This window comes from Myodes glareolus, chromosome 1 (assembly GCF_982192425.1).
Source record: "Myodes glareolus chromosome 1, mMyoGla1.1, whole genome shotgun sequence".
Lineage (NCBI taxonomy): Eukaryota > Metazoa > Chordata > Mammalia > Rodentia > Cricetidae > Myodes > Myodes glareolus.
This window is the reverse complement of record NC_142026.1, coordinates 74,115,534-74,141,363: the sequence shown is the minus strand read 5'-3', so window position 1 is coordinate 74,141,363 and position 25,830 is coordinate 74,115,534. Positions and strand designations below refer to the sequence as shown.

At 42.0% G+C, this 25,830-nt stretch overlaps 1 protein-coding gene across 1 annotated transcript; it reads left to right on the top strand.

Moving 5' to 3' along the window:
• Positions 1-1,396: 1,396 nt before the first annotated feature.
• On the top strand, positions 1,397-21,759 carry LOC148123475 (killer cell immunoglobulin-like receptor 3DL3). Its single transcript, XM_087896444.1, has 4 exons — positions 1,397-1,466; positions 11,365-11,649; positions 15,828-16,133; positions 21,584-21,759. Exons 1-4 carry the CDS (start codon positions 1,397-1,399, stop codon positions 21,757-21,759), a joined length of 837 nt encoding a protein of 278 aa, XP_087752570.1.
• Positions 21,760-25,830: the final 4,071 nt, after the last annotated feature.

The following is a 25,830-nucleotide window of genomic DNA, read 5'->3' as shown; positions in this document are numbered from 1 at the left end:
AAATTCAAGATTTCATTGTTTTTTTTACCATTGAGTAAAACTCTAATGTGTATATGTTCCACACCTTCTTTAAGCATTCTTCTATTGAGGGGCGCCTAGGTTGTTTCCAGATTCTGGCTATTACAAAGAGTGCAGCTTTGAACATAGTTGAACAAATACTTTTGTAGTATGATAGGGCATCTCTTGGGTATGTTCCCAAGTGTGGAATTGCTGGGTCCTGAGGGAGGTTTACTCCCAGTATCCTGAGAAACCGCCACACTGATTTTCACAGTGGCTGCACAAGTTTGCATTCCCACCAACAATGGATGAGTGTTCCCCTCACTCCACATCCTCTCCAGCATAGACTATCATTGGTGTTTTTGAGTTTAGCTATTCTGACAGGTGTAAGCTGGTATCTCAAAGTGGTTTTGATTTGCATTTCCCTGATTGCTAAGGATGTTGAGCATGACATTAAGTGTCTTCCGGCCATTCGAAGTTCATCTGTTGTGAATTCTCTTCAGTTCAGTTCAGTACCCCCATTTTTTAATTGGGTTAATTAGAGTTTTAGTGTCTAGTTTCTTGAGTTCTTTGTATATTTTGGAGATCAGACCTTTGTCTGATGAGGGGTTGGTGAAGATCTTCTCCCAGTCAGAATGTAGCCTTTTTGTCTTACTGACAGTGTCCTTTGCTTTACAGAAGCTCCTCAGTTTCAGGAGGTTCATTTATTCATTGATTCTCTTATTGTCTGTGCTACTGGGGTACTACTTAGGAAGTGGTCTCCTGTGCCTATATCTTGTAGACTACTTCCCACTTTCTCTTCTATCAGGTTCAAAGTGGACGGATTAATGTTGATGTCTTTAATCCATTTGGACTTGAGTTTTGTGTATGGTGATAGATATGGATCTACTTTCATTCTTCTACAGGTTGACATCCAGTTATGCCAGCACCACTTGTTAAAGATGCTTTCCTTCTTCCGTTGTATACCTTTAGCTCCCTTGGCAAAAATCAGGTGTTCATAGGTTTGTGGGTTAATATCTGGGTCTTCTATTCGATTCCATAGGTCGACTTCTCTGTTCTTATGCCAATACCAAGCTAAACAGTCGCTCTGTCATAGAGTTTGAAGTCAGGGATGGTAATGCCTCCAGAAGTTCCTTTACTGTATAAGATTGTTTTGACTATCCTAATGGTGAATCAATCCCACACCAGTTATGTTTTAAGGGGTTATTTATTTTGGGGGGTAAAGTTACATACACCATAAACCTTCAGGAAGGGAGAGCCTAGTCGCTGGAGCCTGAGCCAGGAGCAGGAGCCGGAACCAAGCGCCGGAACCAAGAGGCCCGAGCAGGGACTTGTGGCTCTTTTTAAAAGAGAAATATACCACGCCCCTGTAGGCTGGTATTTCAGCAGCTATTGGCTGATGGAGCAGAAGACGCTCCTGCAGCACCGGGGACTCGTGCTTGAGCGACTATTGGCTGAAGCAGCAGAAGGTACTCACGCAGCACTATCCTGGGTTTTTTGTTTTGCCATATAAACTTGATTATTGTTCTCTCAAGGTCTGTGAAGAAGTTTGATGGGATTTTGATGGGGATTGCATTGAATCTATAGATTGCTTTTGGTAGAATTGCCATTTTTACTATGTTGATTCTCCCTATCCAAGAGCAGGGAAGGTCTTTCCATTTTCTGGTATCCTCCTCAATTTCTTTCTTCACAGACTTAAAGTTCTTGTCAAATAGGCCTTTCACTTCCTTGGTTAGAGTAACCCCAAGATATTTTATTCTATTTGTGGCTATCGTGAAAGGTGATGTTTCTCTGATTTCCCTCTCTTCTTCTTTATCCTTTGTGTATAGGAGGGCAACCGATTTTTTGGAGTTGATCTTGTATCCTGCCACATTACTAAAGGTGTTTATCAGCTGTAGGAGTTCTTTGGTAGAGTTTTTGGGGTCGCTTATGTACACTATCATATCGTCTGCAAATAACAAAAGTTTAACTTCATCCTTTCCAATTGGGAAAGGATGATATCCCCTTTGTTGATTCCCTTATGTTGATTCCTTTAATTGATCCCCTTGTGTTGTCTTATTGCTATTGCTAAAACTTCAAGCACTATATTGAAGAGGCATGGGGAGAGGGGACAGCCTTGTCGTGTTCCTGATTTTAGTGGAATGGCTTTGAGTTTCTCTCCATTCAATTTGATGTTAGCTGTCGGCTTGCTATATATTGCTTTTATTATATTTGGTATGATCCTTGTATCCCCAGTCTCTCCAACACCTTTATCATAAATGAATGTTGAATTTTGTCAAATGCTTTTTCAGCATCCATTCTGTTATTCCATTGGGACACTTTAAGAACTAATCACACCCATCCCAGCCACTTTTGGACCCTCCCCCCACCGCCATCCTCTCTCTCTCTCTCTGGTGTGTGTGTATGTGTGTGTGTGTGTGTGTGTGTATGTGTGCGCACGCGCGCGCGCGTGGGTGCTTGTGTGTATGTATGTGTGTCTTTGTTTTATGTTTGTCTATATCTCCCTTTTAAGTAATAAATGTCTAACTTTATGTATAGCCTTATGTCCATTTACTTTGCCGTTCACCGTATCCAACCACCTGACTCTGCCGCTCGCCCAGGGACCCTGTACTGCTCCGGCGGCAGCTTCTGCCAGGCTTGCAGGCCGCCCGGGCCATCATATCATATTATTTTTTAAAAAGAATAATATTTTGGTGCCGCAGACTGGAGAGATTCACCCACCAAAAGCCAGCGTTCCAGCTTTACCTTTCATCTGGGACTCTGACCACCAACTTCCGGAATTGAATTGACCGAGGACTTCTCAACCCCGCCAACTGCCTGGACCACATTTCTGCAAACAGCACCGGCTTCTAATTGTAAGTTTCCTCACTCCAGCCAGCTTATCTGAGCCTTTTAACCCAGGGTTGACCGGTCCTCCTGGTGTTTCTGGGCTCAGGGGGTACTTCTCTGCCCCATTGCTGGCATCCATTACGGCTTGTGTCCTCTGTTAAGCCCGTGCATTCCCGCACCTGGGGACCCGGGGTTTCCAGGCTTCTTCCTCTTTATTTCAGTCTTTTCTTCCTTCCAACCTTTCTCGCGGACATAATTGGCTGATCCGGTTCAGCCTATACTCCCCACATGTGGATGGAGGACACTCCCCCAACATTTCCTGGGTGGTCGATTTGAATCTCACCTAAACGGGGAGCCGTTCCCCATAGGCTCGAGATGCCACGGTTTTTTTGCGGGTTTTTCACGGTCTTGACCTGGGAAAGCAAGTTGTACCAGCCTAAATATGCCTTAAATTGTCTGTTTATGCGGGTTTTTCACGATTCAGACTCTGGATAACAACCAGGCGGCCCCCGGCTTTTAAAATTCCCGCAGTCTTTCCATTCAAGCCACAACACGTGGCTGCCGCCATGTTCATTGGGGTCAGGTGACTTTATTGCTAGATTCACTGAGAGCCAGATCACGCGACCAGGCCCTCCCACTGTTATGTATGTCCCGCTTTCCCCTCCCCCTCCTCAGTGTTCACTGAAATCTCTCCTTAGCTGTAATTACAGGTGTTTTGCATAGTGACATGCTTTCTGATAGGGTCCATCAGAAACATACACTTTGCCTAATTCCTGTTCTCTATGTATAATGATTGTTCATTTCATCTCATTTCAGACTACAAAATCATAAACTGGTATGTACTTTTAAGCTGTTTTTTTTTTTTTTACCATTGTCAGTTCTGCCACTAATCTTAATGTTACAAACAGTTTTTTTTCTTTCTGTCTGTCTTCTTACAAATGTGGATCTTACCTATTAAAAGTCAATACAGTCAAACTCAAACCCAATCTTCCAGACAGATTCTATACTACAACTATACCTAATAATCAGCCCTCAACTGCTCAGAGATCTGGTAAATGCGATATTTAAATGTTTAATTATTTAAAAAACTTTTCATAACCAAAAGAGACAGGTTGGCTCCTAGCAAGCACTCTGTTTCCTCCAAGAAGACAAAAGACAGACGGTCACGTCACTGACCAGCATCCATCTGCAGTATGCTTCGACTGCCAAGTGCTGACCATTGGGCAAAAACTGCCTATCACCTAAACTGGAGACCTCCAAATGTGGACAGGATCACTGGAATTGATAGTCTAGCTGCGCAGGTAAGGTAGACCTGTCTTCCTAAAGATTTCTTAGTCCACAGGGTCTTCAAAAGTCTGGCAGCTCTACATTAAACAACAAAGGTCAAATGCAACCTTCAGCAACCAGGGAGGACCAAAGAGTAGCTCTGGGTGCCAACCAAGTAAGTTCTCTGTCATTTTTTATTCAGTAACTCAAGTAAAATCTTATCCTTCTCAAAGATCTCTGACAGTCTGATAGCTGAGAGGTTTTGCCAGATTGTCTCACCAAATAAAAATACTTTTCATTATAATTTCTGTTTTTACAAACCCAAGGAGTTCTTAATACAATGTATATGTCTAAAACTTCTGTTTTTCTTATAAGTTCCAGGGAGCCAAATTTAAAAAACCCATCATAAACAGGTCAGATACAAACCCCTCAATTCTCTGGTCCTAAAATTTTTTCTCAATTTAACTTTGTCCTCTGTTCTACCAACACCCTAACCAGGTCCAAGGGACACCAGACCTTTCCATGCCACAGACACCTGTCCTGTCGGGAGCAGAGACCAGCTATGCCAAAATGTGACCAACACCCAGCTTCTCTCGGATCTCCCTCACCCCCACACCCCCCAAAGATGACACCCACAAATCAGCCTGAAGCAGTCTTGAGAATTCGCCGCCCCAATTCTTTCAACCTTCAATGTCTAACCTTCTACCTTTTATTATAAAAAGGATCCGGGAATGTTATTCCATTGGGACACTTTAAGAACTAACCACGCCCATCCCAGCCACTTTTGGACCCTCCCCCCACCGCCATCCTCTCTCTCTCTCTCTCTGGTGTGTATGTGTGTGTGTGTGTGTGTGTGTGTGTGTGTGTGTGCACGCACGCGTGGGTGTATGTGTGTATGTATGTGTGTCTTTGTTTTATATTTGTCTATATCTCCCTTTTAAGTAATAAATGTCTAGCTTTATGTATAGCCTTATGTCCATTTACTTTGCCGTTCACTGTATCTAGCCGCCTGACTCTGCCTCTCGCCCAGGGACCCTGTACTGCTCCGGCGGAAGCTTCTGCCAGGCTTGCAGGCCACCCGGGCCATCATATCATCATTATCTTTAAAAGAATAATACATCCAATGAAATAATCATATGATTTTTTTTCAATTTATTGATATGATGGATTACATTGATAGATTTGCGTATGTTGAACCCGCCCTGCATCTCTGGGGTGAAGCCCACTTGATCATAATGGATAATTTTTCTAATGTGTTCTTGGATTCGGTTTGCCAGTATTTTATTGAGAATTTTCGTGTCGATGTTCATGTGTGAGATTGGCCTGTAATTCTTTTTCTTGGTTGTGTCTTTGTGTGGTTTCGGTATCAGAGAAACTGTAGCTTTATAAAAGGAGTTTGGCAATGACTCTTCTGTTTCTATATTGTGGAATACATTAAGGAGTATAGGTATTAGCTTTTCCTGGAAGTTAGGGTAGAATTCTGCATTGAAACTATCTGGTCCTGTGCTTTTTTTGGTAGGTAGGGAGATTTTTGATAACAGCTTCTAATTTTTCGTGACTAACAGGTCTATTTAGATTGTTCACCTGGTCTTGGTTCAATTTTGGTATATGATACTTATCTAAAAAATGTCCATTTCTTTTACATTTTCCAACTTTGAGAAATATAAACTTTCATAGTAAGATCTAATGATTCTCTGAATTTCCTCTGTGTCTGTGGTTATGTACCCCTTTTCATTTCTGATCTTATTAATTTGAGTGTTCTCTCTCTGCCATTTGATTAGTTTGGCTAGGGGTTTGTCAGTCTTGTTGATTTTCTCCAAGAACCAACTTTTTGTTTCATTGATTCTTTGGATTGTTTTCTGTGTTTCTATTTTGTTGAATTCAGCCCTCAGTTTGATTATTTCCAGTCTTCTACTCCTCCTAGGTGAATCAGCTTCTTTTTTTTCTAGAGCTTTCAGGTGTGCTGTTAAGTCTCCAATGTGTGCTTTCTCCGTTTTCTTTAATTGGACACTTAGTGCAATGAACTTTCCTCTTAGCACTGCTTTCATAGTGTCCCATAGGTTTGAGTATGTTGTGTCTTTGTTTTCATTAAATTCAAGGAAGACTTTAATTTCTTTCTTTATTTCTTCCTTGACCCAGGGGTGATTTAGTAGTTGACTGTTCAACTTCCATAAGTTTGTTGGCTTCCTGGAGGTGGCATTGTTGTTGAATTCTAGCTTTAATCCATGGTGATCAGACAAGACACAGGTGGTTACTAATATTTTTTTGTATCTGTGGAAGTTTGCTTTGTTACCGAGTATGTGGTCAATTTTTGAGAAGGTTCCATGAGCTGCAGAGAAGAAGGTATATTCTTTCCTATTTGGGTGGAGTTTCTATAGTTGTCTGTTAAGTCCATTTGATTCAATACCTCCAATAATTCTCTTATTTCTCTGTTAGGTTTCTGTCTGATTGACCTGTCCATTGGTGAGAGAGGTATGTTGAAGTCTCCTACTATTAGTGTGTGTGGTTTGATGACTGCTTTGAGTTCTAGAAGAGTTTCTTTTACATAAGTGGGTGCCTTTATATTAGGGGCATAGATATTCAGGATTGAGACTTCCTCCTGATGAATTGTTCCTGTTATGTGTATGAAATGTCCATCTCCATCTCTTCTGATTGATTTTAGTTTGAAGTCGATTTTGTTAGATATTAGAATGGCCCACCCGCTTGTTTCTTAGGTCCATTTGCTTGGAAAACCTTTTCCCAACCCTTTACTCTGAGTAGGTATCTGTCTTTCTGGTTGAGGTGTTTCTTGTAAACAGCAGAATGTTGGATCCTGTTTTTATATCCAATCTCTTAGTCTGTGCCTTTTTATAGGTGAATTGAGTCCATTGATATTAAGTGATATTAATGACCAACGGTTGTTGACTCCAGTCATTTTTTGGGGTGGGGGGTAGTAGAGTGTATGTATTTTCCTTCTTTGTGTTGTGCTTGTGAAGGGTCGCTAGATGTCTGAGTTATTGTAGGCAGTGTTGGGAATGTTGGATTCCTTGGGTTGTGATTTGCTTTCTAATATTCTCTGTAAGGCTGGATTTGTATCTACATATTGTTTAAATTTGTTTTTATTCTGGACTATTTTGTTTTCTCCATTGATAGTGAACAATAGCTTGGCTGGGTATAGTAGTCTGGGCTTGCATCCATGGTCTCTTAATTTCTGCAGTACCTCTATCCAGGACCTTCTGGCTTTCATGGTTTCCATAGAGAAGTCTTCTGTATGTCTGATAGGTTTACCTTTATAAGTTACTTGACCTTTTTCCTTTGCAGCTCTTAATATCCTTTCTTTAATCTGAATGCTTTCTGTTTTGATTATTATATGATGAGGGGATGTTTTTTTCTGATCCAGTCTATTCGATGTTCTGTATGATTCTTGAACCTTCATAGGAATATCGTTCTTTAGGTTGGGAAAGTTTTCTTCTATAATTTTGTTGAATATATTTTCTGAACCTTTGATCTGCAATTCTTCTCCTTCTACCCCTATTATTCTTAGATTTGGTTTTTTTATTGTGTCCCATATTTCCTGAATGTTTTGTGATGAGAATTTGTTGGATTTGCTGTTTTCTTTGTTCAGAGCGTTTATTTTCTCTATGGTGTCTTCATAATCTGAGATTCATTCTTCTATCTCTTGTATTCTATTGGTGATGCTTGTTCCTGAAGTCTCTGTTTGTTTACCTAGATTTTCCATATCCAGCCGGCCCTCGGTTTGTGTTTTCTTCATTGCCTCCATTTCAGTTTTCAATTCTTGAACTGATTCCATTACCTGTTTTATTGTTTTTTCTTGGTTTTACAGGGTATCGTTTACGAATTTACTCATTTCTTCAAACTTTTTGTTACATTTCTCTTCCATTTCTTTACTCATATCTTCAATCTTTTTGTTATATTTGTCTTCTATTTCTTTAAGTGAGTTATTCATACCCTGTTTAAGAGACTCTATTGCTTTCATAAGCAATAATGACACTGTTTTCCACTTCTTCCGGAATAGGGTGTTTAAGTCCTTCTGTCGTAAAATCGCTGGGATCTGGTGTTTTCATGTTGTTTTTCAGATTGTTGGAGGAGTTCTTGCCTTGGTGCCTGCCCATCTCTTCCTTCAGATGCTCTCCAATGGTTCTTCCCTCCACTGGGTCTTCTGCTACAGGATTAGTGCCCCTTGCTGGCCAGGAATCACTTTGCCTGGAGTCCTACCTTGCTGCAGGCAGGCTATTAAAATAAAGGAACTCCCTCCAGTTTGCACTCACCACCCCATCCTGGCGGCGCCCACACAGGCTGAGTTGGAGGATTTTATGCCCTGAAAAAGGGAGAGTTGAAGGGAAGGGGTTCCTGGCTGAAAGTGGGGATGGCGTAGGAGGAGAGAGGGTTTATCTGGGGGAAGCCGCCCCTTTGGAATACCCAGGGAGATAAGGATGGCAGGAAAATTGTATGTTCCCTTAGCGGGCTTGTGTGGCTGGTCAGGAACACACTTACCCCTCCATCGTATTTTCTGCTACAGGATCAGTGCCACTTGCTGGTCAGAAATCTCCCTGCCTGCAGTCATACCTTGCTGCAGGCAGGTTTTTTCAGCTGTCAGCTCACATGTTGCTTCTTCGGTGATCTGGATAGGAATTCTATTCTGACTTTTAAAAACAACTTTTATAAGTCAGGTGTGGTGGCACATGTCTTTATTTCTAGAACTTGAGGACCAGGAACAGACAAAACTCTCTGAGTTTGAGGTTATCTTGGTCTACATAGTGAATTTCAGGACATTCAGGGTTATCTAGAGAGATCTTATATGAAATATTTATTACTTCTTTGAAAATTTCACATTTTGAAAGTATTGAGTCCTCTCAATACTATCCCTTACCAAACTCTAAACCCTCCAATCCTTTCCCATTCAACTTTGTGATTAGTTCTTTTTACCATTTGCCATCAATTCCAACTTGCGTTGGTCAGACTACCAGGTATCCTTTCATTAAAAGGAAATTGACTTTCCCTCTCCAGCAACCACCAAATGCTAAAACCCCCCGAGCTAGTGTGGGTATTTCATGTCTACCTTCCCTTGTTTATACCTGTATTCTGTCTGACTGAAGTTTGCCCATGTTTTATGCATGCTGTTGCAACCTCTTTGGATTCACATGTACACCTGCCGTCTTGAGTTTTTTTTCTTTTTTAATTTATTTATTTGACATTTTCACCTCCTCCCATCCTCACTTTCCCTCCCACTCCCCCTATTCCCCTCCCCCTTGCTCTCCAGTCCTAAGAGAAGTCAGGGTGCCCTGCATTGTGGGAAGTCCAAGGCCCCCCCTCCATCCAGGTTAAGGAAGGTGTGCATCCAAACAGACTAGGCTCCCAAAAAGACAGTACATGCAGTAAAATCAAAAGCCAGTGTCATTATCATTGGCTTCTCAGTCCACCCTCATTGTCAGCCACATTCAGAGAGTACGGTTTGATCACATGCTCATTCAGACCCAGTCCAGCTTGCCTTGATGAGCTCCCATTCTATCAATCCCACTGTCTCTGTGAGTGGACGTACCCCTCGTGGTCCTTGTAACATGAAGAGGTCGGGCCTGCTTGTTTGTGGGTTTTCCTGTCCTCGCACCAGGTCCTGACTTCCTTGCTCATGTTCTCCCTCCTTCTGCTCTTCATCTGGGCTTTGGGAGCTCAGTCCAATGCTCCAATGTGGGGCTCTGTCTCTATCTCCATCCCTTGCCAGATGAAGGCTCTATGGTGATATGCAAGATCATCAGTGTGTCTATGGGATAAGGCCAGTTCAGGCACCATCTTCTCTGCTGCCCACGGACTTAGTTGGGGAAATCCCCTTGGACACCTAGGAACCCCTCTAGAGCCAAGACTCTAGACAACCCTAAAATGGCTCCCTTGGTTAGGATAGCTTCTTCCCTGCTCCCATATCCACCCTTCCTCCATCTCAATTATCCCATTCCCCCAAGCTCTCCCAAATCCTCCCCTTTGCCCTTCTCTCTCCCCATCTTCCCTTACCCCCACCCCACCCCTAACCCCGTGTTCCCAACTTTTGCCTGGCAATCTTGTCTACTTCCAATATCCAGAAGGATAACTATATGCTTTTCTTTGGGTTCACCTTCTTATTTAGCTTCTCTAGGATCACGAACTATAGACTCAATGTCCTTTGTTTATGGCTAAAATCCGCTTATGAGTGAGCACAAACCATATTCCTCTTTTTGGATCTGGGTTATACTCTATTTTCTTGAAGTTGTCTACCACATATGGCTCTTATTATCTTTTCGTCCCCTATTTCACAAAGATCCCTGAGTCTTGGAGTGAGATATAAATGTCTGATTTGGGGATGAGAACTCTTCAATATTTAATTTTTGACTTGTTGACCAGTTTTATTTTGAAGGGAGGTGTTCCTTGTGTTGATTACCATCTACTATAAAGAGAGTCTTCTTGAAGAGAGTTGAGAGATGCTGTGGTAATAATAAGTCAGTGGTAGTAGTTTTAATTTTTTTACTAATTTTGTATACAACCACAGTTTCCCCTCCCTCTCCTCCTCTAACTCCCCTAACCTTCTTCTAACTTACTCCCATCCACTATTCAGAAAGAGTAAGGCCTCCCAAAACTCACACCTCCAGAGAAACTAGGTAACGAGGACCCTAAGAGGGACACATGGATTGCCCTGGGAAGAAGAAATAGATTATATATTCTGAGTAAACAGGGGGTGAGGGGTGGAAAAGGGGAGGAGATGGGGGTTAAGAACATGAGGGAGTGGAATATTTGAGTTGGTGGAGGGATGGAGTGGGAGAGCAATGAAAGAGATATCTCCACAGAGGGAGTAATAGTGCGGTTAGGAAGAAACCTGATGCTAGGAACTCGACAGGTATCCACAAGAATGACCCTAGCTAACATTCTTAGAAATAGTGAAGAGGGTGCCTGAACGGACCTTCCCTTGTAATCAGATTAGTGGTAGTCATTTTGATCCTGTGTCCATTTAGCAGAATAATAGTATTGGGTTCTCAACTAGGACCTTGTTCTGCACCTTATTTTTACATACAGATGACATTTTTTGTCAAAAGTATTGATTCCTTTATAAAGTACTTGTTCAAAATTCTCAGACCACATTTTTGGTATAGGAAGGCTAGCTTGTGTGGTGGGTGGTCCCAATGCGTAGTGCTGGGCACTACTGGTCAGGAAGAACCCTGGAAACATGGAAAGGAGAAGGGATGCTGAACACATAGGGGGAGGGACCTCTCTGTTTTTTTTCTCTAAATCTGCATCTCCTTTTCCCTACAGTGGAATCTAAGAAGCCCTTCCTGTCTGCCTGGCCAAGCCCCATCGTTCATGTTGGAGAGCATGTGGTGCTGCACTGTCAGTCTGAGCTTAGGTTCGAAATGTTCAGTCTGTTCAAGGAACACAGGGGCCACATCCTCCAGATGCAGAACTTGAAGTCCCAGCAGAGCTTTTTGATAGGCCCTGTGACCAGAGAACATGCAGGGATCTACAGATGCCAGGGATTCTACTCTAAATCTCCTTATGGATCATCAGCACTAAGTGATAACCTGGTGATTGTGGTCACAGGTAAAAGGGCTCCTTCTGCAGAGGAGTGGTTCCTTATCCAGTATTTCCAATCCAAATATTTCTACAGGAACTGTCAGTGGGAGTTCCATCAGAAGAGTGAGGGCACCTCTAAGAGTTTTGGGTTATGGATATTTAAATACAGGAGACTAAGTACTGAGGGGTAGAGGACAATAGTCATCAGTTGCCACCATCCCTCTAATACCTGGAAACTGAATGTCTACAGCCTATAGCTCAAAGGTTTGCCTGTGGCTTGTGTTATGACATTCTGTGTGCTGAGAGCTTATCCCATAGTGAGGATATGTTGGTATATAGGCATGTTTAAGGGGTGTTGCTGGTATCAGATGCCCTCAGAAGGTATCAGTAAGGCACTCATGGGGCCTTGCAATTTCCTTTCTATTTTATGTATATGAACAAATATTTGTGTATGGTGCCCTTAGAGGCTGGATAAGGGCATTAGATGTCTTGGAACTGGAATTACAAGCAGTTATGAGTTGCTATGTGGGTTCTGGGAAATGAACTCAGATCCTATGGAAGAGCAAATGTTGCTTTTTAGCCACCTCTATGGTCCCAACCCTGGTCAAGACATAAAGTGCTTGCTCCCTTTATAATTTGCTGCTTCCCTCTCTGTTCCTTTACTCTCTGTGTAAATCATTCTTCATCAGGGAATAAACAGTTGAGCTGCTTCATCTTTGACCCTCAGACTCTAAAACTTTCACCCTAGTTAAACATTTTTCACAAATGAAAATCAGATATCTTTTATATTAAGATGAAATGGACTGGTACATATAAAAAGAAAATTGAGGTAAAATACGGAAGTCTGGGTCTTAGAATTTATCCCCAAAAGGGCAGACAATACCTTTTAACCAAAACAGCCTTAATCAGAGGAAGGGGAGTAGGCAGTGTAGGTGTTTGAAGGTCAGTGCAGTGAACTGTGAGAGAGAGACTGTACAATCAGGTATGAAGATGGAGAAAAGGTCTAATCAAGGGTCTCTTGAAACTTGGAGAGGAAAAATGAATTCTCCTTTAGACTCTCATGAAGAAAGAAGGCACTAAAAGCACCGAACTTAAGCTAGTAGTGTCTATTTCAAACTTCAGACATTTAGAGTCAAAAGGTAGTACACCTGTATTCAATTTAAGCTGCACACTTGTGATCATTTGTTACAGCAACAATTAGAGTCTAACAGATGCACAAGTCAAGGATAAATTAACAAAGCCAAAGAGGGAAGAGTAGGGATGTCCTGATATCAGGAAGATCAGTACACTGAGACTACCTCCAGATTAAGACTGTCCAGTGCTCCCACTGGGTTCAGACATGGCAGGGACCTTTTTTTAGAACTAAATAGATAGAACCTTAGGGAACCTACTCTCTGGTGCGGGAGAATTATCTGTATTCTGTCAATCATATTTTAATAAAACGCTGATTGGCCAGGCAGTCAGTATAGTCGGGAAAGCCAGACAGGAAGTAGGGGTGGAGCAAAGAGACTGGGAGTATTCTGGAAGCAGAAGCTCTCTCTCAGCCACTCCTGCGCAGATCACCGAAGAGGCAGCATGTAACGTGCCCAGCTGAGAAAGGTATGGAGCCATGTGCTAACATAGATGAGAATAATGGGTTAATATAAGTTATAAGAGCTAATAAGTAGCCTGACCTAATTAGCCAATCAGTTTATAACCTAATGTAGACTCCGTGTGATTTTCCTTGGGACTTGCTGGCTTGTTGGGGTACTGGGCGGGACAGAAACCCCAACAAGCTGGCCCTCATGTTACATATGGCGCCCAGACGTGGATAACTGAATCCACAGAAAACCTGAGAAAGTTTGGGAAAGAATAAAGTATGTTTTCTTGGTAGCAGCAATTTTTCGGTTCTGCTCTGCTTGCTAGAGGCAAGCAAATGCTCTCATCTAAGAGAGGCTTCTTGACTCAGCCTTAGCTGCAAAACCTTGCAGCTCATTAAGAGGTCCTGCCACGAAACACTTAAATGCTGTTGGTGAAAAGCTGAACGCATGCTTTTCGGTTTTCAGTCGTAGCAGGAAAAAAGCTGTGCTGTTTTAAAATGCCGGCTTTCTGGGCTGTCCTGCCAGGACAAACTCTGACTCTTGCAGGCAGGCAGTCCGACTGAGTGTGGTCTGTGAGCAGAATGATGCAGCTTGCTTGCTAGCAAGGACCTTGAAACACGACAGAGTTGTGGCAGTGAACACAGCTGTGGCTGGTATCTCAGCTATGAGTCTGGAAAGCTAAGGAATGAGCTGGATCTAGCTGTCAAAGCCACGGCTTTCCATATTGCTTTGTAAATTAAAGGCTCATGTGGTCAGAAAAAGAGAGATAAACAGTAAAGAGAGATTCAAAGATGAAGAAAACCTCTAAATGGTTTACAGTGTGTTAAAAATATATGCAGGCTAAAAGGTTAAAGTCATTAAAAATAAAGAAGAAAGAAAGGGAGATATAGGGTGTGGTGGTACACAGTTTTAATCCCAATGCCTGGGAGGCAGAGGCACATTGACCTCTGAGACTTTAAGGGGCAGAGGTAGTTGACCTCTGTGACTTCAAGGTGTGGTAGCACACATCTTTAATCCCATTGCCTGGGAGGAAGAGACAGAAAGATCTCTGAGTTCAAGGTGTGGTAGCACACACCTTTAATCCTAGCACTGGGGAAGCAGAGACACGTGGATCTCTGTGAGTTCAAGGTGTGGTAGCAAACACCTTTGAGCCCAGTACTGGGGAGGCAGAGACAGAAGGATCTCTGTGAGTTCAAGGACAGCCTGGTCTACAGTTATTCCAGGACAAAGATATATACAGAGAACCTGTCTCAAAAAGCCAAAAGATAAAAGTAAAAATAAAGAAATAGACGTTAAAATAAAGATGGAAAATACAAAGAGAATCTTGATACTGTATGCCATTATGCTCTCTTTGAATTATTTGAATGCTGAGGAAGGAGCAACAGCTGCTAAAGGACTGTTGTTTATAAATGCTGCTGAACTAACCCAAGAAAGGTATTTTGAAAATACCTTGGCTTCAAAATTGAAGTCAAAATGTATGCTACTTTGGAGAAGAGATTCTGCTTTTGTTTCCACAGAAAACGAGAGGCTTTGGATTTATTCAGAGTTAAGAAAAATCACCTTTGACCAAGGGAGGCCACCTGAAAAATCTCCGACAGGAATAGATGGCCCAGATGTCTGAGTTCTTCATCCAGAACAGGTTCAAGACTGCTGCCTGAGATGATCAAGACTCACAGGATACTTCAGTCAGGACTTGATTATAACTCTAAATTTTCTTTAGGTCCCCATAAGATCATCAGCGCCCCCAACCAGCAGGAAGTAGCCTGAAATACTATGCCCACATTCCTAACAAATGGACTATGGGTATTTTCCTTTGTTTAAAAAAAAAAAAAGAGGGAAATGGTGCGGGAGAATTATCTGTATTCTGTCAATCATATTTTAATAAAACGCTGATTGGCCAGGCAGTCAGTATAGTCGGGAAAGCCAGACAGGAAGTAGGGGTGGAGCAAAGAGACTGGGAGTATTCTGGAAGCAGAAGCTCTCTCTCAGCCACTCCTGCGCAGATCACCGAAGAGGCAGCATGTAACGTGCCCAGCTGAGAAAGGTATGGAGCCATGTGCTAACATAGATGAGAATAATGGGTTAATATAAGTTATAAGAGCTAATAAGTAGCCTGACCTAATGAGCCAATCAGTTTATAACCTAATGTAGACTCCGTGTGATTTTCCTTGGGACTTGCTGGCTTGTTGGGGTACTGGGCGGGACAGAAACCCCAACAAGCCGGCCCTCATGTTACAACTCTCATTTGTTTTTACTAATCCTTGTAGCCTGAAATGGGTTATACTCTTTCAAAAAGAGCATGAAACAAGCTTGCAAAACAAGTCTGAAGTGGTCTTCCAGGTTGCCTCTCTTCCTTCATGATGCAAAGTGAGAAAGAGGTCGATGGGAGATGAGTGCAATAGACACATTCCTAGGACATGTCAGGGAAAAATGGTCAGGTAGTAAGAGAAACAAAGAACTAGGAAAACACATAGAGAGCAAGAATGTGTGTGGAGAATGTAGACACGGAAAATGACGAGAGACCCCGAGGAGGAAAAACACAAGGAGAAAGAATCTCACTTATTTAAGGCCTAAGAGTTTGCTGAGGTAGTTTGACTCCCAAATTCACAACCTCTTTGTTCTTAGGAATCTACAGAAAGTCCTCACTCTTGGCCCTACCAGCTCCCCTGGTGAAATCAGGAGGGGCAGTGACATTGAAATGCTCGTCAGAAATTGTGTTTGAGACCTTCATTCTAGTTCTGCACAGAAAGGGGCTAAGAGCAGACCCTCTGTACCTTGTTGGGGAGCCTTATGATGGTGGAGTCCAGGCCAACGTCTCCATAGCACCTGTGATGACAGTACATGCTGGGACCTGCAGATGCTATGGTTCTGTCAGTGATCAGCCCTATGAATGGTCAGACCCCAGTGACTCCCTGGACATCAAGATCACAGGTGAGAGAGAGAGCAGGGGGAGAGAACATGAACACAGAATAAAAAGTGAGAGATAAAGTGAAACATGATTAGAGGGAATGGCTGACAGTGATAAAGAAAATTTGAAAAGCAGGATCTTAGAGTCAAAGAAATAAAAACAAATATTTGATAGTGGATTGTTCTAAAAGAAGGTTAGAAAATTTGAAAAGCAGAGAAAGGAACCATGGCAGACAATAGCAATAAATATGTAACATATAACATTTTGGCCACACAAAGTATGACACTGGAGCAATACAAAGATCAACACAGTCAATGAAAAGAAATGACACACACACACACACACACACTCATTATGAAATACTGCATAAGTAGTAACAGCTAGTAAGCTTTTAATATAGTTCATTCGCTGAGCATTTATTTGTCTGACATGTGTGGTCAGTTGTGCAAGTGTGACACAAAACATTCAAAATTAATAACTTTAAAACACAGTAAAGAAATTTCAAATACATAAATAGCTACTATGCTCAAATATAATGTTGAGTAATGGTGGTGACCATAAATAAGTAGATAATATCTTAACTAGTTCCAAGTGGTATCTCACATTTTTATAGAGAAATTCATAGACACACAAATGTGCTACAGAAAATCCTCAGTATGTTGTTCATCTACCAATGCATAAAGGAGATGAGATAAAGTAGTAAAAAGTGCAATGATAATGATTCTATATTTGCGAAAATGTATTATATTTTGGTCTTTTCAGATATATTATCTTATTGCTCAATCTATCATGATGCCAAAATTTTCAAAATAAACTACCATTCTAGAAAATGAAAACTGTAGAATTAAACTTGTAATAGAGACCACAAGCATACAAAGTCAGAAAGTGGCAGTGGGTGTCCTTTCAGAGATGTGACTTTATAAATGCATAAAATACACAGTTCTCAGAGAAATCCCAGGAGAAAGAGATGGCTGCAAACTGCTGTAGAACTTTCCAGCGCTAACCTTCCCTCCCTCTCTGCCTTTCACCTCCTGATGACCCTAGTTCTTCATGTCCTTTTGATCCCAAACTAGGTAAGCACCAGGAATGCTAAGTTGCTAGGGGAGCTGTGGATGGGGGCACATGACATAATCAGAGGACAAACAGTACTTCAGGACTCCTCACAGTTGGCTAGTTCCTGGGTCTGTGACTCCTTTCTCTCATCATCTGGTCTCCACTCTAAGATTTTTCTCTTGAGCATTCTCCATAGTTTACCCCAATCTGACTCTTATTGATGTCTTAACACTAGAGTTCCAATAAGCTCTCTGCTTTGATATTATTTTTGTGAAGGGACAGAGAGAGGAGTCCTGAATATTAAGGAGGAAAATTGTTTAAAACTATGCATTATAATCTTCCCTGTGTCCTCAGAAGACACAAGAGAAGGGTGGATTATTGTAGCTAAGCAGAGAGAGAAAGAAGAAAGCAGAGTGAAATTCCAGTGAAAATCTTATCTCAAATCAGATAAATTTGCAGTCAGTCTTTATGGCAGTCTTTCCATTCCCCCATATGACAATATCATAACCTCACCATCCAGGGCTCTTCAGTATCAGGTGAGGTTTGCGTTCATGGAGGACATAAGTTCCTAACACTCTCCTGGTAAAGACACACCCAAGGACACTACTGTAGCAGAGAGGCTCCGTGAAAGATTGCAGTGGTGGCAGAAGAACAAATGGCAGAGTCCATAAGGGGCTCGTGATAATTCAGGGATAATGAAAGACACATAGACAGAAAGCATTCTGCCAAGGTTGATGAGAAAATACTTTCATTTTGCATCTCCTGTATGGATGTTGAAGTGCTGGCCTACATGTGAAGTTTTCTGTTTCTTCCAAAGGTCCTGTTTTTCAGAATTACATTCTGGAGAATTCCTTCAGGATAGGTGTGGCAGGGCTTGTCCTATTGGCTCTATTGATGATGTTGGCTGAGGCCTGGTGCAGTCATTAAGAGTTAAAGATGGGGAGAAGGAAAATTTACAGAACCCAACTGAAGTGAACAGATGTTGGGACAGGATGGACCATGGATCACAGTCCATCACATGATGCAGATGTGGAATGCACCACTTCAGTATGCAAGAACACTCTTTGGAGACTGAGGAGACTACTTGGAGAAGCATCAGGAGAGGAAACTGGCAAGCTTTGCTCCATGAACAAATACCACATACGATATTTTTATTTATTCCCAAATATCATTAATTTTGCCTCATAATTTTGAATGGTCTGATTGTAACTTTTCCTGTTGTTGATAATGTTTTTCTCCTCTTCCTTGTTCCCTTTGGTATCTCTTCTTCCTTTTCTCTTTATTTTTTCCCTTCTCGTTCTTTCCTCTTACCCTTCTCCTTTTCCTCCTCCCATAAAAATTTTTGTTATATTATTATTATCCTTGTTCTTCTTCTTTTCATCTTCTTTGCTCTCACTTATTAACTTTAACCACTGACTTTCCTCTTCAAACACTTTTGGAGATAGGGTCTCTCTATATAGGTTTGCTGCCCTGAACCCCAGAGAGATCAGCCTGCCTCTGTCTCCTTCATGGTGGAATTAAAGGCCCATACCACCACACCTGACTTCTCGTATATCTTTACACTGTTCCATAAGCTCTCTTTTGCATGTACTTTGTTTCATGTGCATATAATAAGCCAAAGTTGAAGAAAATAAATAATTATTAAATTTCCGTGTTCTTCTTTATTAAACATTTTGAAACTTGGTGTTTTAATGTACAAGTTTAAATCTCAAAGAGTTACAAAACATATTACAAGTTTATTTTACATTAATGAGTTAGTATTCCTTATTTTATAAAGCATAGTTCTGCTTTTAGAATAAAATGTAAGTTTATTTTCTTCTGAACTTATGCTTTTAGCATTATTTGACCTATATACCAGTAACTTTTAGTCTCTGACTGGCTATTGGCTATCTGTGACAAAATATCTGACAAAAGCAACTTAATAAAGGTGCAGTCTCTTTTGGCTGACAGTTGGAAATTCCCATCCATTCTATTGGAAAAGGCACAGCAGCAGCAGCCGGGGCAAGAGAAAGCTGGTCACATTGCATCTGTAGTCAGGAAGCACAACCTTGAATCTTGCTGTTCATCTCACATTCTCCTTTTATCCAGTGCAGGACAAGAGGCCATGGGATGGTTCTGCTCACACTGAGAGTTGTTCTCATTTTGGTTAAAGTTCTGAAAATGTCCTCACAAACATGTCTAGTGTCTTGTATCTTTGGTTATTCTTAATATCATGGAGTTCACAATTAATACTCACAAGTTGACAAACCTATTACTTATTAGTATCTCAAGTGGCTTTATGGACTTAGAATTAAACTTTATCCATTTATCTCAGTGGTAAGGGTTGTACTTGGAGCCTAGTGCATCTTAAACAAATATGCTTCCACTCACCTGTATCCTGATCTTTGGAACTAAATTTTCAACAAGAATTTCATAGGTAAAAATATACATGTGTATATATATGTATATATATATATATACTTATATATACACATATATGTATAGATAGATAGATAGATATGAGAGAGAGAGAGAGTTAAAGACAGAGAGAGACACACACACAGAGGCCTTTGACTCATGACTAATTTTACATAAAATATTGTTAGTTATTTTACATTATTATGATAAAGCACCATTTCCAGAAACAACTTAGAGAAGGAAGAGTTTATTTTGGCCTATGGCTCCAGATGTATAAAAGTCTATCATGGTGGCTGGCAAAATGTTTCAGCAGTTAAGAACACTTGCTATTCTTCCAGAAGACCCAGTTTCAATTCCCAGCACCTATGTGGCAGTTTACAACTATCTGTAACTCCAGTTCCAGGGGATCTGACACCCTCACATAGACAAACATGCACATAAAAAGAGTCTGTCATGGCAGGGAGACATGACAAGTGGCAGGACTGTGGAAGGAACATGAAGTTGAGGGATTATATCTTTCACTACAACACAAAGCAGAGAGGGTGACCTACTAGTAGGACAAAGACACATAATCTCAAATCCCACCCCTGATAACATGCTTCCTTCAGCAAGGTCACACTCCCAAGACTCCTCCATTAGGGACCAAGTGTTCAAATACCTGAGCCTTTGGGAGACATTCTCATTCAAACTACCACAAGTTCTAATAGCCAAATTTTTATTACTTTAACCTTTCTTAATTCTTTGGTGTCCTTTGTTCTTCTATATCATCATCTTGTGTCCTTTCTTTAGAGTCTGCCTTCCATAGCCTTTCTAATTCTATGACTTACTGCTCACCGTGAACTCCTAGGGAGGATACCCTGGAAGTCAGGGTCTGAAACATCTCTCTAGAACAGTGGTTCTCAACCTTCCTAATGCTGTAGACTTTTAATATAGTTTCTCATGTTTTGGTGTGACCATCAACTATAAAATTATTTTGTTGCTACTTCATAACTACAATTTTGCTGTTATGATTCATAGTATAACTATCTGATATGAAGGATATCTGATATGTAACCCCCATGAAAGAGTCGTCCTACCCACAAAGGGGTTGCAACCCACAGATTGAGAACCACTGTGGTAGAGTAATAAAATCTATTGAAGGTGTTTGAGCTTTGAAGTCAGAAGTTGATCTTGGATCCTGGTCTGTTGTAGGAGACCACTTGTTCATTCCCACCTGTGTGGTTATAACCACACAGAAACTATATTAATTAAATCACTGCTTAATCTTTTAGCTCTATTTTCTTACTGGCTAGCTCTTACATCTTAATTTAACCCATCTATATTAATCTGTGTGTGCCATGTGGTTGTGGCTTACTGGCAAGGTTCTGGATCATCTGTCCCTGGCAGTGGCTACATGGCACCTCACAACTCCACCCTCTTTCTCCTAGTATTCAGTTTAGTTTTTCCCAACAAGCTCTACTCTTTTACCCTATCACAGATCAAGACAGTTTCCTTATTCATGAACCAATAAAAGCAACACATATACAGAAGGACTTCCCACACCACTGGTCTAGGACAAACTTTCTACAGATGTGGAATTGGGGGCAATTTCCTTGACTTAGAACTGTCTTTTCAGTCTAACATGGACCTAAAGAACAGCTAGTGGGTGAAACTCATGCTCCAGTGGCTAAAATCTCTTAGTGAGAAACAAGGAACTGATGAAAAGCAACTATCCTTTGAAGTAAGGGCAGGTAGAACAACACTGAGGTTTCAGAGCAAAGAAGGAAAGAAACAACACTTCAGAATTCAGGATAGGGCTATAGAAGTCTGTTTCAAAGGGTCAAGACCTAAGATGAGAGTGCTTAGCTGCAGATGTTGAGGGAATATGACTGAAGAAGATAAGAGTCAAAGGAAGAATCAAGAAACACAAAGGAATAACCTCAAAAGTACACACTGTACTTTCTGTACCAAGAAATTAATGTCACAGAAGCAGGAGATGATGGCACAAGAAACAAATAAAAATACCTCTTGTTTTTGCATCCAGTGCGGACTGATCTTGGTTCTTGGTTCTTGGGCGTCGGGGTCCCCAAGGGGAGAATACCCGAATTGGGTATCTTTCAAGAACAAAGCTTTGGGGAAGCGGCTAAGAATTCCTCGAACCCAGTAAAGGTGCTGGGCAAGCAGGCATCACTAAGAGAGAATAAGAAAAAATTGTCCTGAAAGAATGCTGTAAGTGGAGAGGAACACGGCCTGTCTATCCCCATAGCTGAAATTGGTGAGGAAATGTAAGGCTCGAGTGAGATGTTAAGACCGAGTAGGTAGCTCCTCTGTCCAAAAGAAAAGCAATAGATGTACCCACTACCTGCAGCTTTACCTTAGGCCCAAGTGAGAAGTCAGAACAAAATGGGTAGCTCCCATGTCCAATAGAAAAGTAATGGACTTACCCGCTACTTGCAGCCTTACCCTAGGCTCGAATAGGGTTATGGGATAAACCAAGTCTGGGCAGTGTCAATCCTCTGCGAGGCTGAGAAGTTTGAGGGCTGGCACAGTTTCACTTGCCAATGTTGGTGAGGCTGGACCTCCATGGTGTGGCATAGAGGACCAGACTGCATGGGGGCATTGGGATTTCTAGTGTCCAGTTTGCTGGCAGATAGGGCATAACCTTGTAAGAGGCATAGTGCAATATCGTGCCACATGACCATTTAGGCCACACTTGAAACAGCTTGGCTGTGTGGTTGACTTAGGCTGGGCTCCACCAGGGTAGAGTCTTGTGGTTGACTTCTTTTGTCCCCTTTCCTGTGACCTTAGGGCAGCTGCTAAGGCCTGGGTCTGTAGGTTAGCTGCCTGCTCTAGCCATGTAAAGACCAATTTATTTATTTATTTATTTATTTTTACCAATTTTCGTACAGGGGTTTAAAGACCCTCCTCAACCTTTCTTAACTCTAAGCAGAAGGACTAGTAGAAAAGGAACCTAGCTGCTTTTCTTTCTGAGAGAGATCTGGTAGAGAAAAGGGAGCATGAATTTTAATAATGCCATTCACTCCTGCCACCTCCCTTAGAGGACATAGAAGGGCAGAGCTATGGTGGGATCTGGTGTGGGAAGAGACTGGAGAGGACTGGGAGGGGCTAGTCCAGTGTGCAAAGAGGGTCCAGGGGTGGAGAGATGAGGTAGGAAGGGGAGGGGATGGTGGAGATGGTGGAGATGGTAGAAGTTGACCTGGAACCTCCAGATTGGGAAGGGAGGGGTAGACAGGGAATGAGAGGAATGTGAAGAATGCTGTTCTGCAGGAGGGAACTGGGTAGTGTGGGCTTGAGGGCATGGGGGAGGGGCCAGTGCCTCTGGCTACTAAGGGAGGGGCGAGAGTGGAAAGCCCAAAAATACCATGGACATATGTAAGTTCTGTCCATTTGTCTTTACAGCAGCAAAAATTTTCAAGGTCCCAGAGGATGGTTGAGGCCAAATCTTATTGCTTAGAAGAATTAGCCGTTTGGGACAGATGGTATCAGACAGTCTCAATTTAAAAAGATTTTGTAAGAGGCGTCCCAGGGAAGACAGTGGATCTGGCATTGAACTGCAAGTGCCCATTTTAAATTCTATACCCCACCAATAGCCTAAGTCTATTATAGAACATCTGCTAAAATAGCTCTCAGGCCCAATGGGGTTGTGGAAATGGAATGCTTGGCATCCCAAAGCAAACAAATCCCCATCTCAGCCAAGCCTAGTCTTGCTGGTCTGGCCACTGCTAAGATCAAACTCTTGGCATGAGCTTGTGATTTCTACAAGAGTCCAATAATCGACAAAAGTAAGTATGAATGGGTCCCCTCGATTACAATGATATATTTTCGCATGTTGAACCAGCCCTACATTCCTGGAATGAAGTCTACTTGATAATGATGGATGATATTTTTTTTTTTTGATGTGTTCTTGGATTTGGTTTGCCATTGCGAATTTTTTCGAGTGAGATTGGTCTGTAATTCTCTTTCTTGGTTGAGTCTTTGTGCAGTTTTAGTATCAGAAAGATACTTTTTAGTATCAAAAAGATGAATATGACCCTTCATCTGACGATGGATGGAGATAATGACAGAGACCCACATTGGAGCACTGGACTGAGCTCTCAAGGTCCAAATGAGGAGCAAAAGGAGGGAGAACATGAGCAAGGAAGTCAGGACCATGAGGGGTGCTCCCACACATTGAGACAGGTGGGGCTGATCTAATGGGAGCTCACCAAGGCCAGCTAGACTGGGACTGATGGAGCATGAGATCAAACCAGACTCTCTGATTGAGGAGTACAATGAGGGCTGACTGAGAAGCCAAGGAAAATGGCACTGGGTTTTGATCCTACTGCATGTACTGGCTTTGCGAGAGCCTAGATGGTTTGGATGCTCACCTTCATAGACCTGGATGGAAGGGGGAGGACCTTGGACTGCCCTCAGGACAGGGAACCCTGACTGCTCTTTGGATTGGAGAGAGAGGGGGAGTGGGAGGGGAGGGGCAATGATATGGGAGGAGGGGAGGAATTAGAAATTTTTAATAAAAAAAAAGGAAAAAATAAAAAAATAATTTCAAGATTCCCCCAACCCCCCAAAAAAGAGAAGAGGTAATGTGGGAGTTCCCTCTTTGTGCTGTTATTACCATTAATGAATAAAGAAACTGCCTTGGCCTGTTGATAGGGCAGAACTTAGGTAGGCAGAGAAGACAGTACTGAATGCTGGGAGAAGAAAAGAGTCAGAGAAATGCCATGGATCCACTGCCAGAGATGTGATAAAACTTTGCTGGTAGACCACAATGTTGTGGTGATACAGAGATCAATGGAGATGGGTTAAATTAAGATGTAAGAGTTAGTCAATGAAAAGTTAGAGCTAAAGGGCCAAGCAGTGATTTAATGAATATAGTTTCCATGTAGTTATTTAGGTTCTGGGTGGTCGGGACAAATAAGCACCTCCCTCCTGCAGTTGGGAGTTGATGCTTCGGAATGGGGAGAGGCTAGGTATTTGAAAATGGTCACAGGATGAATCTGAGCAGAGTGTTCAACTAGGATCTGCTTATCTCCTCAGAATATGAGAAGACATTGGAAAGCATTCACCTCAGAGGTTCTGCTACAGAGGTGGGGATGACACTGGAAGAATTTGGTCTGGAGGGGTAGAAAGATAGGTGTGAATCAACCTTCCGGCGTAATTGTTGTCTTGGAAGGAAAGGTCCTTGGATTAATAGGGTGTGTCTGCTGGCACTGGAGACTGGAACAAATCAATGAGTGGAGGGAGGGTAGTTAGAATGGGAAGTTCTGTAGGATTCACTGGAGATAGAAGCAGCAGGCAGTAAAGTCTGTCACAGGTGTTCTGCAGAAGAACTGGAAATGAGACCAGGAATTGGATCTAGGAGAGCAAAAGGAGGAGAGAAGTTCTGCAGGCAGCCTACCTGATTTCCTCACAGGCATGGCTTCTGGGCTAACATGGGTGCCTGCTATAGCTAGGGGCTGGAAGCTGGGGGGAAACATGTGGGATTCACAGGAGATGTAGGCAGAGAGTAAATAATGCTGAAACCAGTACTCTATTGCAAAGCCAGAGATGAGGCTGAGGGACTGCATTGGAGGGGAGTAGAGAGTGGTGAAGATCTTCAGTTGACTTGCCTGTTTCCCTGGAGTGTTTAAATCACTGGAGTGTTCATAAGGATACTGTCCATTAACTTTTAACTTAGTTTCAGACAAGTTCTTAGGGCAAGAGTAGAAGACAGACGTAGCATTTGCCAAAATATCACAGGGGTGGCCTCTAACCGGGTTACTGTTAAAGTCCTTGCTTCCCTCTGAAACATCTCCAGCAATGTCTCTCTCTATAGTCTTGCTTGCTTTTAGCACTGTCTTCCCCGGTTCCCACTGGGATAGCCAATTAGCCCCTGCTTACAGTTTTCAACCATTTTTCTGTTCCAAAATCATGAAATCTTCCACATTCCTCTAAAAAGGCAGCATGATCAGGCTTGTCACAGCAATATCCCACTCCTGGTACTGACTTCTATATAATTTACTTTTCTATTGCTATGACAAAACGCCGCTACTAAGGTACGTTACATAATAAGTAGTTTATTTGCTTTTAAAGTTCCAGAGGATTAGTCCATGGTGGCAGAGTGAAGGCATGATAGCAGGAAAAGAAAGCTGGCAGCTTATATCTTGAATTACAGGAACAAGAGAAAAGAGTTGTTTTGTGGCAAGACTTGTCCTGGGAGATACAGCATACATGTATACTCACTCTCAATAGCGAGTCATGACAGACAAAAGTATGGATACCACTAAAGTCCAA